General features: G+C 37.5%; 1 protein-coding gene across 2 annotated transcripts in view; it reads right to left on the reverse strand.

Annotated features, from left to right (window-relative positions):
- The window catches only part of DOP1B (DOP1 leucine zipper like protein B), a 46,007-nt gene that overhangs the window by 29,818 nt on the left and 450 nt on the right, over positions 1–15,739 (reverse strand). For both annotated transcript variants that reach the window (XM_042867183.1, XM_042867182.1), the window contains exons 2-9: positions 14,224–14,398; positions 8,294–8,475; positions 8,051–8,221; positions 5,601–5,790; positions 4,665–4,763; positions 3,827–3,950; positions 2,967–3,067; positions 2,315–2,429 (exon numbers count right to left, since the gene is read on the reverse strand). In XM_042867183.1, coding sequence (XP_042723117.1) covers positions 2,315–2,429; positions 2,967–3,067; positions 3,827–3,950; positions 4,665–4,763; positions 5,601–5,790; positions 8,051–8,221; positions 8,294–8,475; positions 14,224–14,361 — 1,120 coding nt within the window. In that variant the 5' untranslated portion in view covers positions 14,362–14,398. The remainder of the gene's footprint in view (positions 1–2,314; positions 2,430–2,966; positions 3,068–3,826; positions 3,951–4,664; positions 4,764–5,600; positions 5,791–8,050; positions 8,222–8,293; positions 8,476–14,223; positions 14,399–15,739) is intronic.

A 15,739-nucleotide genomic window follows, 5' to 3' on the forward strand; every position in this document is an offset into this window, starting at 1 on the left:
TTAAATAAAACAACAACAACATGAGTTTTGAAGCATGAAGAAAATGATTATGTGGCTTTTTGAAACATCAGATTTTGGGAAACATCTCAGTCAAAATGAAATTAAGTACTTACAGGGATTTTTTTATTATTATTATTATTTATTTTAGTTGAATACTCCATTTTTCATTTTTAGGAACTTTTAAAGTGGTACTTGAAAAGTCATAGCACTGATTCTATTTTACATCTAAGACACTTCAGTAAGGCACATCTACTGTAAGTGGGTATAAGCATACCACAGACTTGCAGTTCACATGCCAGAAATAATCACCATATCTATAACTGTAAGGAAAACAAGCAAATTTCCCAATACTCATTCAGCATTGTAGCCATGATTAGATTTTGAGGAACAAAATCTGGGAAAATAACTGCAATAGAGAAAGCTCAATTGGTCAAATAGAACCATAACATGCTTTTTTATACACAGTTTTAAGAAGAACCCAGAAGTCAGGTGTATGCTGTCATGTGCACCCAAGTGTCATGGGTCAGCACACCTTCATTTTATGTAAAATTGCACATAAAGATGAACAATTTATATGTACAGTATTCCAAATATGGAACTATTAAAAAAGAGTATATAAAGCATTCCAGTGAGTGTTTCTACAGGAAAAAACAAAGTTACATCACTAAGTAGCAGAAAAGGTCAAAGATTCTGCTGTTTTGTTTTGCCTTTTTTTTTTTTTTAAAGTTCATTTGAAGAGGAAGTGAAAGTTATACAGGTTTAAAGCTAAAGAAGTTATAATTTGTGTGTTGACTGAAACAGAAAGAGTAAAGCATATCATGCAGCTCAGCTAAATAATCCTTTCCTGTGGTTCAGATTAACAATGACTGTCAACAAAATAAAACATACAGTAGGCTATCCACTATCAGTCATCCACTTTCTAAATTAGATTATAAAATATGTGACTAATCCAACCACCTCAGTCACCTGTTCTTCCTTCAACATAGTTTTCAGGAAATGAAAATATTTTATAGAATATTCATTAATTACAACTGTTTTTCAGATATTCTTACAAAACATTAAAATTAACAGCTGAAGGAGACATAAGCACCATTTGATAAACAGACTAACAACGGCCTCTATTAAGGTGGCATTCATTTAATAGGGAAGTAATACAGAATTCTCCTTTGTCCTGGTAATGTTTTGGTACTACTTTAATGGTCGATGTACTTAAGAGGACTTTCCAGACCCATGAAAAACGATGGTAATACACAGACGCCTACAAATAAAGAGTTTAGTCTCAGTATATAAGTTTTATTTGTGATAAAGACTACAGGCTTAGTCAACACTAATATCTTTCTCCAGAATAACACCTAGAATGCTGAGGAATACAGTCAGTCATTGAGACTGCACTGGCTTCTAAAAACGACCTGTTAACCTCACATACCCATCAGATTCACATAATAGAGTTTGAAAGACTTATCTGTACATGGTTCTTATAAGAATACTCTGAAAAACTAAATTCTGTTAAGCCCCTTAGATTTTATTTATGACACAGAAAAAAACTTGACCTTTGAAGGGTAAGCTGGCAGGGTCTCATCCATGCAGAGTTGGGAAATTCACACAGACAAGAGCATAGACGTGTGACCAAGGAAGTGGAGGAAACTCTTCACAGCCCAGTCACAGAGCCTCAGACTGTAGCTCCCACAGCAGTGGCAGGCCTGTGCAAGCACACAGTGCCACTGACAGAGGCACCTCCATCTCCCAAACCCAGAGGAGGTTATTTGCAGCTGGAGCAGCTGCAGGTAAATGGGAAAAACAGTGCAGTCTGACTGGTACAGGCCTACAAAAAGACCTGCGAGCAGCCAACCAATGAAAACAAATCCAGGAAGTAGTAGTACTGGCAGTTTTTCAGATAGAAGCCTCCTTACAAGACAGAAAGTAGAGATGTCTGACATTAAACCTTAGAGATTAAGCTCCAAGGAGCGAATAGAGCAGAATACTGAAGCTAGGATAGTAGCTTCAGTCCTAGAACTGGACTCTGAGCACAGTGGAGGGTTCTCCTTGTGATAATTACAGGCTGTAGTGCACTGCATCCAGTGCAGTGCTCTGCAGAAAAGCCAGAAATAACCTGGAGGGTGTTTGCTTTAAAGCACAGCTCTTAACCAGTTCTAAGGCAAGTAAACCAGTCCCCCTGCACAGCAAAGCACAAAACACATACAATCAGAATTCAGAAGAACTCCACAGGGTGCTATCCTGAGTCCTATTTTCAAAGCTGATAAACAAGAAGTCTAACAGTTTTAACAGCCACAACAGAAGTGACAAGTAACATTACCTATTTCAGGTTTATCAAGGAGACTGATAAGGATGCGGAAAGGTTTCAGATAAGCTTGATGCTGTTCCTCCGTATCAGACTCAGAGAATTTCTGATGTAAGATTTCAGCCAAGCTCTAGTAAAAAGAAAGAATCAAAATGTTATACCTAGAAGAGAGATTTCCATTCTATTAACAGTTGGTCTTCCAAGGCCAGGCTGGATGGGGCTTTGAGCAACTTGATCTAGAGGGACGTGTCCTTACCTAAAGTAGGGGTTGGAACTAGATGACCTTAAAAGTCTATTCCAACCCAAACCATTCCATGACTCTACAATTCCTAAGTTTTATTTTGTGTATCATCTACAACTGAACTCCAATTTCCCCACATAGACAAATGGATGATATCATCTTATCATGCGCACTCAAGAGCTGATCTTATTCAGGGAGGCATTTTTAATAATTTCAATTAGATTCCATTTGTATTTGTAAGCACATATTGTGTCGGGACAAATACAGAAGGCATTCAGATTGAAGAATGTAACAACACTGAGGGGATGCTATAGTTAGGGATAGAAAGCTCAGAAGGACATATGAAGTGATGCAGTGAACCACAGACGTAGTTTGTGCTAAAATTTAAAAGGATCATAAAAATATCTGTATAGAATGAATACCAACCTCAACTAAAAGATCCCTAGAGTATTTTCCAAAAAAATAAATAGCATGGTCTTCAGAAGTTGTTGACTCCGGAGCAAAAGTACCCCCTTTAATATCAGAACCTACAAGACAAACCGAGGCATGACAAGTACAAAGAAACACTACATTACCCACTACCTACACTACAGAGAACTACACACACCTTGTTTATAGAGTATTGAAACTACGTTGCATTTTTTATCTTCATAATTTTAACACTTTACTTGAAACTAACTCATAAGGTGCCCAAGGACAACTTCTGCAACACAGTTAGAGACATCCAGGTGTATTATAGTGAACTTCAAACGTAAATCAAAACCAAGGTCAGGTCTAGATATGGGGTAATCAGAGGCACGTTTCATGCAATTACACAGTAACTCTTTTACAATTATAACTCTTGTCCTATCACTTTCAGTCTCTTCTGGCACTTAAAAAGAGGCAGACTGGGAGAAGCCAGAGCTCATTTATAGCTCCTTCTTTGACAATTAACCCTATGAAGGAGTCTTTAATAGGCTATTACTTCCAAAAGAGCAAGGTTAAAATGGCACTCTGTTCCTTTCAGATGATTCCGGGGTGAACTGTGAAGGGAACCACAAATAACTCATCAGATGCCCAGTGATTCAGGACAGTGAAATGAATTCAACCTCTGAAGAGAAAACCTGTTTAATAAAAATCAAGCATTCATTTGACAAACAGGTACTTTATAAATGCAAGCAGAACAACATTTTCTTTAAACATCATTCATTAACTACTCAAAAAGCATGTTATATTTTTAAGCACTGAAACAGTTTCCTTTTAGGTCCTTGGAATATTGAAATCGCTGGCTGTATATTGTACCATACCTAGCAACCATGCATATAATCTTCTATTGAGTGACATGTCTCTCCTCAACAGTGTTTGTGTAGCTGCTGACAGAACATAGACTAGATCAGTCCTGCGCAGTAGAATAGCATTTTCATTGTTGTCCTAGGACAAAAAAAGACAGCTTAGTTGTTTACAAACACTGAAACAAGTCAAACTGGTAATGAGGGTTTTGTATTTGTTTTAAAACTAGTAATATTTGTGTTTTGGGAGAGGGAAAAAAAGAGGGATAATAAACCATCAATGACAAAATATTTTGTTTACTAAAAATTTCAGAAAAGGGAGCCTGACACATCTGTGTGATTATTTTCCTATTTATAGTACAGAGCCACAGTTAAGCTAATAACACTGAAGACTTCATTGTGTTACATCTTAAGACTTGAAGTTATTTGGTACCTTCAAACTACTACACAACAAGGCAAGTTGGGAAATGATGGGGGACAGCTAATGTTTCAAGTATTATTTGTTTCTCTAGTTATTAACAGAAGTTATCTTAGTTTAGCATAAACAATTCCAAATGCTCTATATTTTTCTCTGTGCAGCTTCCCAAGCCTGAACATTGCAAGCATATTTGAGATATCACAACACTTGAATCAAAGCACAGCTTCATTTGAAGCATTTTGATGACGTAGAACTGAGTTAGCTGTATGGAGTATGAACGCATAGATAGAGGAGAAGCTGCAAAATCTGTTTTTATTGGTTTTCAAGGTACAAAGTTCAGACATTTAGTGATAACAGAGGTGGCACCTGGACTAGTTTCCCAGTAATTACCTCCCTGCACAAAGTGCACATATGACAATACTAAAATAGTCCTCTTACCAAAGCTGTATCAAATGGAAAGAAGAAAAGAATCACTTCGAGAGTGTTTCTTTGCACAAGGACATTTGAATCCAGGACTGATACACACAAAGACTTGATCTGTGAAACAACAAGAAAGCACAATGGTGTTTTACTTCATGATCATAGCTAAAATACAATCATGAGGAAAAAGATAAAAACCAAACTGGATTAAAGGCGAACAATATTATTTTACGTGAGAGGATAATTATTCACCCATTTACTTCCTCTCCAAAAAGAGCCAAGCCAAAAATTTTGCAGAATACTGTTAAAATATTGTTAAAACTTACAAAATACCTGGTTTTGTAACAATACAGGATGTCACAACATGGTACCACTAACTATCAGACAGAAAGTGAAGTCTAACAAAATGCTGATGTTAAGTACTTAAGCTGACTTTACAGTAATTCCATCACCTCAACACCAATTACTACTGCCAACTACCAATTACCTACTGATGTTTTCTGTTTTACTGAAAAAATAAGAAGGCATTAAATTTCAGAATTGTCTTCTAGGACTGTAAACATTTGAGAAATCTACATTAAAAATTGTATGTAAGGTATTCATGGTATATAAGGCATAATTCAGAACAAGCAGAGACAAGGTGTCGTGTTTATCTCACGAGTCAGTTTTCTAAGGCTGTATACAATACTATGGAAAAGTGCAGAAAATTCAGAAGATTTGCATTTTGCAAACTGAACAAAGTATGCATGGGAGATTCTCTGGTTACATTTCAGGTAAGATGTTCCCATGAAGTAATTGCCTAATAATGCAATTCTGAAGTACAGACCTTTCAGCCTCTCTTTTTCTCACTCTTAAGAGCATGATGTTCTAATCCAATACAGAGAAGATACAACTTGCTAGCATGCTGTTATTACGGTAGGTAAGACTGTTCCACAAGAAACATAATGAACTTACTGTAAGGTTATAATCAGTGCCAAGCATGTACTTCTGCTGTTTTCCAGACTGCTCTCTGTTGATATGACTGACAACAAAAAGAGAAGCAGGCAGCCTAATGGATGGGCTGACCAGAACACTGCCCCAGAGTGCTCCATAGAAAACTTCTTGGCCCATTAACAAGGAGAGCTTCACAAGCAAAGCATCTGTTCTGTAAGAAAGAATATTTGACGTGAGAAAAGATTTCTGTTCCTATAGTTTTACATCAGAAAAAGGCAATTACACACAGTACTGTAGGCCACAGATTTTTTTTCCTCTATTTTTGTATTATCAGCATTGTCCCTTTCCACAGAAAGATGGCCAGCATGTGATTGCACAAAGAACAAACAAAAGAAAAGCAATCAAGCAACAAAACCAGAACAAACAACGATAAATCAACAAAATTAACAAACAAACAACCTTCAGTCCTTTGTCACTGTGCACATGCATTGAAACAGTTTCTCTGCATGCTATGGAAGCTTCTCCTGTAATTATCTGCTGACACTAAGCTCCGACCAAACCTGCAGGAGCTCTAATTGCAAAATATTGACTAAGAGATGTGCCTGTTGCTGAGCTGGAAATACTTTAAGCTGATGGCAGGCTGTGAAAATTGATTTTGTCTGTCTGGGTATTGGAAGATATCCCATATATTCGTACTTAAAAATCGACGGGCTCAATTTTTAAGTCTCAAACAAGCAAAAACGTGAGAGAAAATAACACAGTTACTGCACATAGAACTGGAACACTGCAATTTGTTAAATGGCAATTACATTGCAGATCCTATGACTTCAGGCACATTCTCTGCTTTGGCAACTCTGTCAGTATTGTGGTGCAGAAACCTCACATTAGGAATGCAGAAGTGAGTGAAAACAGAGAAGTCCAGTACAGAAGAGAGGAAAAAAAAAAAAAGACTCCAAACCCAATGTTCTTTATCCATTTCCTCATAAAGTACCCTTCAAGACATTTTCTTTAATGTGTGTGTGTGTGTGTGTGTGTGTTTAAGCATTACAAGGATACAGTATCTATGTCTCTCACAACGCTGAGTTAAAAATTAATCCAGCACAGCTCCCAGCAAGAAATCTAGCCTATCTTTCTTGTACCCAAATCATTACCACGAGGAAACTAAAGAAAGATATTTTTTTATGCGATTTGTGTGGTTTGTAAGACGACATTAAATTTTAGCAGAAATCTTCCACACAGCGAAATATACGGCCAACTTCTGTCTGTGCAAGGTGAAAACAACGCCATCAAGAACAGGGAAAAAAAGGCATACAAACAGAAGCTGGATCTTGGAACTAATCTGCATTTGCCAGTAACTCACTAGATAGACACTAGTTATAGGCAGTTTCAAAATAAGCTGAATCTCATTAAGTCTTGAGATGGATAGAATATTTAGTTTCAAAAGATTCCCTTACTTCCCAAATTCCCAGCTATTAGTGCTGTTAGAAAGAGGAAAGCTACACATCACTGTGTCTTGTAAATCTGTCTGAAAACATAATAAAATCCATCCTTCTATAGCAGACTGTATGAGGTACACACGTGTCTACAGATAAGATGCTCTGCAATTGCCAGCTGAATACTACCAAGCTGCAAATACATGTGACCTATTCTTACATGTTTCAGTGACTGATAAGAATTTTCAGTCTAACACTTGTTGTTGAGACATTAGATCTACAACTATTTTATCAACCATATCATATATAACTTAGCATTCAAAAAAAAAACAAAAAAAAAACCAAACAAAAAACAGTGGGAACAGCCAACATATCCAGACTGTAAATACAGATGGAAATAGACTATAAAGGTTTAAGCAACATTTGTTTGAAATCTACGGTAGCTGAGTTCTTACAAAACACTTCTGGTAATTGAAGTAAAGCCATTACACAAGTGGGTGCTGAGCTGCTCTTCTCACACGCTCCCTGCTCCTGACTACCATTGCCATTACTGTCTGGGAATGAGTAAAACAGTTCTTCCACAATAGATGCTGTAAGGGTTGCCTCTTGCTTCTGCTTTCAGAAACTGAGGCTAAGTATCTGACACAGAGAGATTGGAAAGGAGAGAGAATGCAGCTGCTCTGTTCCGTCACAATACATATTTAAATAGAATTTCCTTACAGAGCAGCAGTTTGGGAAGACAGGTCAATTACTCAGGAATTTGGAAGAGCATTTAAAAATGCTTTTTCATTCTGTTTCTTCAATACATCGATTTTCATCCCTCCTTTTTCTCCTCTCCTTTCCTCCTCCTGAGATGAAAATAGACGGGGAAAGGTTTTTCCTACTTCAAAGCTGTTTATTGCAGCTTTCAGGGAGTCATCATTCTGCCCTTAGAAGCCCTTTAACAAACTTGCTCTTTCCATAACCAGCCATCAGATATTTTTTCAGAATTCCATAAGAAAGCAAAATACTGTATATTACTTTTACATTAATTCTCACCTGTCATAGATTTCTGACCCTTCTTCCAATCCAGGCAGCAGTCCAATTACAAAGGCTTGAAGACCAGGTAGGAGGGACTTTTGGAGAGGAAGAAAGTATTTCTCATACAAACCAAGGAGAACTGGCCTCACTGACATTGCTGCATTTGCCAGCAGAGGAAACAAACCAGAGCTGAAAAAAAAAAATTAAAAAAATTAATTAAAGTAGACTGTGAAATGCATAAGCTTTTAAAGAGAAGTTTACCTGTACAAGAACAAGTCCTTGGCAAGCCATTTTGTCCCAATTATTTTAAAGATTATTTCATAGGTTTCTAGTGCCTTTAAATGTACTCCACTAGGAAGTGCTGGATGCAAACACTGAGATAATCTTTTACTGATGATCAGACGTCTTGGCAATAGAGAATACTTCAGGTTACTCTGAAGAGCCTGTGGAAGAAAACAGGTCAGAATGAATATCTCTAATGTAAAACATGGTTTATAATGACTGTTTTTCAAAGGTTTCCTACTAGCAACCAGAACTAAATAACATTCAACGCTTTTCTCTCATAAATGCAGATTGTTTCACTTCAACAGACTTCTGCAATTGAATTTTAGTACGAAATCAGTTATGAACAGCGTAGGAAAGTCTGATCTTGCTTTCCATAGAGACTGGAAATCAAAATCAAATGGACAAAGAGAGCACAGTCTCATCCTATGTCCAAGGGAAGTGGGAAGGCAAGAAGTGGAGTGTCTCAGCTTTTAAGGACAGGGGATAGTGTAAGAATTAAATAACTGTCTTTCCTCATAAATTAACATTGCTCTTATAGCTGAAATAGACAAATAATCCTCTCACTAAAGTATGTGTATAAAAATCTGAAGTTACTTGTAAACCTGCGTGGCTATGCTCAGTATGCTTTAGTAACTACAGCCATTGTATGGATGAATAAGTCAAAGATCTTCAGGATAGGAAACAACTACGTATTGCACATAGGCTAAGGCTCAGGAAGACCAAACTGCATTGCCTTTCTTGAAAACATTACTCTTCTCATTAAAGCAAATGAGTATGTAAATACAAATAAGTATGTTTCTAAAATTGAGAAAGCAACAATTAAAAGAAAGAAGTTGCAAGTAAATGCTACTTCTGCCTTTAATCACCAACTATTAACACAAACAAGTGTTTTACTGCAGGTTGCCTTTTGGGATGTTTTCAGGATGAGGCAGATTCGTGACTCTCCCAAAGGCTAAGTCTTGATCTTGTCCCATGTAACCCTTTAAAACTCTATGTTATTCTAGTATGCCTGAAAAAAAACCAAAAACCCCACTAGACAAAGGAACTAACTCATGCTTGTCCAGTTCCAAGAAAAACACTGTACATCAATGATCACAGCATTCACTTCAATGGAGAATCCTGACTATTCACATCAGCGTTCAGAAGAAAACACAAAACTCATCCTACTTCAAAGGTGTGTGCAGTGTATCATTTAAGACTTCACAGTAGTTGGGCAAGAGAAGTTAAAAATCTTCTACACTGCATTATTTCTCCTTTTTGCTGCCCTGCCTAAGCTGAGACTAGCTCTTAGTGAAGAGTTTCTAGTAAAAAAAAAAAAACTTCACTCAAGAAGAAAAAGGCTGTGAGATTAACAGCAGTAAATAGAAAGAAATGTCACATTACCCTGAAACGCATACAGTACAAATGCCATTTGGAGCCATTTTATTTCCTTTCTTCCCTCCCTCCCCTCTCACCCCCACCATGATGCGATTTGCATTTTAACTGGTATTAAAAGCCAGAATTGAAGAGTACAGCATAATCTCACACATGAAACTCTAACGGGCAAAAACTCTACTTGCAAAATTAGCTTTTATTTTTGAGACAGGAAAAAAAAAAATCTTTAACATGTTGTTGTCTTGTACCAACTTTGAAAGGTGGACTTTGAAACATTCTGCTTATATTGGTTGGATTATATTTGCCCACACCTTCTGTAAATATAAAAGAAGATGGACTACAAAAAAAAAAAAAAAAAAAATACACCAGTGGTAAATATTTTCTGAGTTTAGGATCAAAGATACCATCTTAATATACTATCTGCTAAAATCTTCATATTAACTACATAGAAAACAGCAGGTGGACAGCTGTCCTCACAGGATTGGGAACTGACATTATTCCCCCTGCCCCTTTTCCTTTTTTAATTCTGTGAGCATAATTTGATGGTCTTCAGTTACTTAAGGGCTGAAACCCACCCTGATCTACATTTTCTCCTTTTCTCCAGCTTTCCTGCATGTGAGCAATTATGATAGAAGAAGAGTTACGTTATACACATAGAACATCTTCTAATGCACAAGGATGCTTTTGCCTTCTTTGAACATGAGCTATAAAGGGCAGAAGACTATCTACTCTTTATAGTGTATACACATGGCTTTTTTAGTGCTGTGGCTGAAAACACAAAACAAACACAGGCATGCACACAGGAATATTTCTATTTCCACAGTTACTGGTTAAGGCCTACACTGCTTTATAGCACCACAGTATCAATTTGCCTAGACATTAAGAAAAGCAAGCAAATCAAGTAAATATTTATATTCCCATAAACAAAATTCCAGAAAAAAAATGCAGCATGTATATTCAACCAGGAAATCCTCTAACTCTTATTTAAGTCAACAGCAGTTGGGAGGAGTGAGGGAGAAGGCCAGCCTATAAGTCCATTTTCCACTGATTCATTTGCCAGATAAGTTTGAGAGAAATTCGTAACAGAGCTCCAGCTTCCATAAAAACAGCAGCATGAAGTTCAAAGCTGGTAGTTAGGAAACTGGGAACTGAAGTTATATCAAAAGAAGGAGACACATCCCCAGCTCTGCACACTGCATTTGAGCGCTGGGTGCGGTGAAGTTCCATAAATCCATTAGAAGGCAGGGCTTCCCTTCAACAGAAGGCAAACGGTGTTTGTAAGCCAGCAAACAGCTGTCATAAAGACATGGCAGTCACACTTCTCATACAAACTAACCAGCATCATTAAGGGCTCTGCTGACAAAATCTCTGTTTCGGAAGAATCTTTCTCTCCCCTCAAGAACATAGTGTTGCATTAAATGTTACTGCTGAAATAAAGGTCAGCTGTGCAGCAGCAATGATTTTTGTTCTTTCTTTCCCCTTTCCTTCTAATTTGGTTGAATTCTGAACAGACTGCTACAAGAATTTTAAATGTGAAACAAGGCAAGCTTGCATATGCTGAACTATCACCTATTTCTAGGTTTAAAAATAAAATAGGGGTGGAGGAGGAGAACCTAAAAATTTCTTCTATCAGAGTGACTTTGCAGAGTTGTCTAAAGTTGTATCCTATTACAGCATTGGAACAAGCTGGCAAAATCTGCAGTAGCACCATCACTTTTTGGCACTCAGACAATCCCGGATGCAGCAATCTGTACTGAAGATTTGAAAACCTTAGGCACAAAACAGCGTTCTACGGACAGCAAAAGTATGCAAATTTCCAAAAATAATTAAAACACACTTCAAGGCTGTATCCATTAAGAGCAATGAGAAGATGGTAATCCTACTTCTTGAAGCACAGAGCAGCCCACGCTGCAGCTACTAAATGATTGGTTTATATAACTAGAGGTAGGATCCATCATTGTGCTGTGCAACACACTGTAAAATGAAAAAACAAATATCTGATGTAGCTTAAGTTAGCAACCTCGCCAATGCTAGCTTTTGTTTTCACTCATACACCTGGTACCTGCTGCAGTTCTGGTCAGAACACTGCAGAGGATTTATCTTACCTAATCTTACAAGTCCACGTCATCTAAAAAACCATGGGCAAAATAGTAGTAACTCACTTCAGGCTTCCTACAAAGCCAGTAGGAAACATGAGCAATTTTAGGACAGGATTCTTCTGATCTACTTTAAATAGCAAGAGGTGAGTCACATCTAACTAATTAAAACCTTTAACCTTATTTCTCTCCCTGCTTAAAAGTGATTCAAAGTAAAAATGTCCACACTGAAGACATCAAAAGTTAGATAAGCTTTGTCTCCCTTAAGTGACAAAACTGTCTTTTGAGATGTACAATCCGACCGTTTTAGCTGATCATTCAGACTGACGTCAGGCAGTTCCTCTGCTGCTCCTGTGGTACTACAAGATACCATGAAACAGAGAACCACAGAAGCAACAAAGAGATTGTGAAAAATAACATTCAGTGTAACCTTGGTAGGCATTTAATATTAGCAAGAAGTAGTAAAACTGCCTCTTTTTCACCAGCAATAAGAACAGCAAGAGCTCCAAGGCCATGTGTTTTAGCCATGGCTGAAAGCATTTGTATCAGCTTCCTCCACCCTTTTTCTCTCATCTTTAAATAGGAGCCCCATGCCTATTCCTTCAGCCTTTGTATTGAAAGGGTAATTCCACTGAACTTTCATGGAAATAAGGGCGTGGGTATTAACCTGTGAGACTCAGTAACACAAGTACCACAAGACCCAGTACTCTACCTACAGGAGAAAGAGCCTCAGAAAATATTACAAGTACGTAAGCAAGAGCACTCACAATTCAAAGATCCTTTTGAAGCACGTGCTTAAGATCTCCCAAACAACACCAAAAACAAAAGTCCTTCCAAACTCCTCCTCTTTGCTCTCTCTCCCTTTCTCAGCATTTTCATGTTTGCTTAGTAATAGGCATCACTGTTACTAACACTCAGACTCCTGAATATAATCATGTGCTGTGTAAAATAATTTGTATTTTTACAGACGTTTCTGTCACTAAGATAATGTTCACCTCTTTCCTTCTACCCACTCATTTCATTCTTGGATTATCAGAAACCGTCAGTAGAATAAATTAGGCTCTTTATGTTAGAATCACACCATGAAAAGAGCTCCCCAACAATATTTTGCTTTACAGAAAAAACGAGATATCACAGGAGTTAAGCAAATAGCTACTGATATCTTATCTCACAATCTTCCTTTTTGTGGCACACTCCCCTGACTTTTCTGTTATCAACCCTCTTTTCAGATAACAGGCAGAAGCAGATGAACACTAGGGATGAATACTCTTCTACCAATTCCTATGCTCCTAATACGATTAAGTCCACAAAATACCACAGCAGATGGACTGATATAACAGCTGAAAGCCTTTCTGTTTGTTTCCCACTATGCTGTTACGTATTTTGGCAATCCTGTGCCCTGCACAGGAGTTTCAGCTAGGTGTTAGTCAGTTGCAGTGTATTCACCTAGATTCAGATAAAAGATCAAAGCCTACTTTCTGCCATAGGCATGTAATCTCATTTAAATTCTGATTTTTTCCTTTCAGGAGAAGCATTCTGAAGGGCTTTCATTCTCCTTATGACTGTCCTCAGCAAGAATACAGGGAGAAATACTGTAGGCAGAAACGTGCAACTCCTATTAACAAAGCAATACGCAACTTCCTTCTGTTGATAAGGAAAAAAAGGTGTCTGCCCTTTAGAAAACCTTCCATTTAGATTCTCCTTCCCTTTGAAACCTCTGTGACATTATGATTTAGCAACAACAGCAAAGTCACATGACACACGTCTGCTAACAACATATTTCCTTATGAATTCTGCAAGAGCTGTCTCCTCCCATTCCTATTTACTTGATGATGCAACTACTCACGCCCCATGTACACTCAGGAAGAGCATTATGTTAAAATAAACTGAATGGGACACAAATAACATTATCCTTCTTTCTTGGGCAAGAGGAGAAAACATTTCCTAGGTGTTTTCCCATATGAGACTTTTTATTTTTTCATATTTTCCATGGTCACACAAAACAAACCACCAGCAGCAACAAATCAGTTATTTCCCCAAATATGAGGACGTGGTCAAATTAATGTCTTCTTTAAATATAATTTTTTTACTTGGTAGCTATAGTAGAATCTGCGACTTCTTGGCCTACATAAAGCCTTATTCAACTATCCTAGGTTCAATTTAACCATGACTGTGAGACTGTTTAAAACCAAAATCTAAATTAGACATACCTGTATATATGTATAAAGGGAACAAACGCAATTTGAAGAAAATCTTTGCTGGTTTTATCAGGATTTCTCATATTTACACAAAAGATACTAATTTAGCTGTTTCCATTACCCCTTCTTTTATAAACTAGTATTTTCCAACTAATTTTTAGTTTTTTTTAAACACAGTGAGTTACAGTGAATACAAAGATAACAAACAAATGAAAAAAACAGTCCTGTGACACTGTACCTTATTGAGTTTGCCAAGGGAAGATATAAGATCTGCCCATTCACTTGATGATTCGAAGTTTCTCAAAGCTTTCTCAATTGCTGAAGAATAATTCCTGTATCTGTAATCACCAAGTAACTCCTGCTCCTCTGGGTCCATCTTCAGTTCTCATAGCAAGGTGAAATTTCCTGGTAAACTAAAATATATACAGAGTTTCAAAGAGATAATTGACATTTAAGCTCTGGTAAACATAAAATGTTGTAACAATAGATACATAGAAACACTGACATCCCAGTAAACCAGTCAGATGATCCCATTGCAAAATGAAGTTAAAAATAACTTCACAAGCGTGACTCCAACTCTCCATCAACTGTTTTAGTGGCTTTGCAGTCAGAGTTCCCTGTTTATGAAATATATATTTTTTAGTTGTTGTTGTGTTTGTTTTAATTCCACGCACAAGGATCTGTCACACAGTAAGAAAGGAAACTATAAAGTCTCATTGCAAATAGGCAGAATGCTGACAAGCAGGGAGACACGAGTAGTTTTCGTCATCGTGCAGTGTAGCACGTGGAATGTGAAACATTTCATATCAAAATATAACTCTTCAGAGGAGGCCCTTTAATGGGATTCCCAGCCCTTAGAAGAAGAATCCCTCAGAACTCAACATGTCTAATTGCCAGCAGGAAACGGTGACGTAAAAGGCTCAAGGTGTTGCGCAAAGGTGACAAGCCATGCATCCAAGCCTTCCTTTACTTCACCACAATGTGTTCATATATTTTTTGCAGAGTAGAAAAACAAGTTTTCCAGACGTGCTTTCCTCATGTTCAGATAAAACACAACCAAACCAAAGCTGGTTTAGAACAATAGGAAATGGGCTTGGGTGCACCGTGCATGCAAGAAATTTTATCTGCACTCCTGTACCAGCTATGATAATAGTTCTGCTGGCTAATATCAAAATAAGCACCTAGACACATGCTTAGGTTTCAGAATGCCAGGCTTAGGTCAATCTGTGCTGTCTCACTGACACAAGAAAGTGAGTATAGTCCTGTAGTAACATTCTATCATGTTTCTGAAAGACGACTGCGTTCAGTTTCCTGATTTTAAGTCACAAAGATAAGTCAAAGCAGTCTTCTGCATTCTTAAAGAAACAAAACAAAACAAACAAACAAAAAAAAACACACCAGAAGGGAACCTGAACTGTGTATTATCCTTGAACAGGAAATAATAACTACATTGAGAAGGGGTACGAAACTCAAACAGAAAAATGCAGATGGACCCAAAAGTGAGAAGTGATTTCAAAGGCACGTTTAAGCCACTTTTGTGCTCCTTAATAGAAGGATCCAGCAGGGCTCAGCCACTGCTAACAAAATACCTGATGTTGTTCAGCCTAGGTACATCTCTACGATAAAAATATATATAGATAAATGATGATCTACCTGTAGGTGTCCCTGTACATTGCAGAGGAGTTGGGCCCCTTCCAACTCAAACGGCCCTATAATTCTGTGACTGATTCTACGCTAATGGCAAGGCCATGTGC

Source organism: Lagopus leucura, unplaced genomic scaffold (genome assembly GCF_019238085.1).
Source record: "Lagopus leucura isolate 7727_CA_CO unplaced genomic scaffold, USGS_WTPT01 Super-Scaffold_100001, whole genome shotgun sequence".
NCBI classification, from domain to species: domain Eukaryota; kingdom Metazoa; phylum Chordata; class Aves; order Galliformes; family Phasianidae; genus Lagopus; species Lagopus leucura.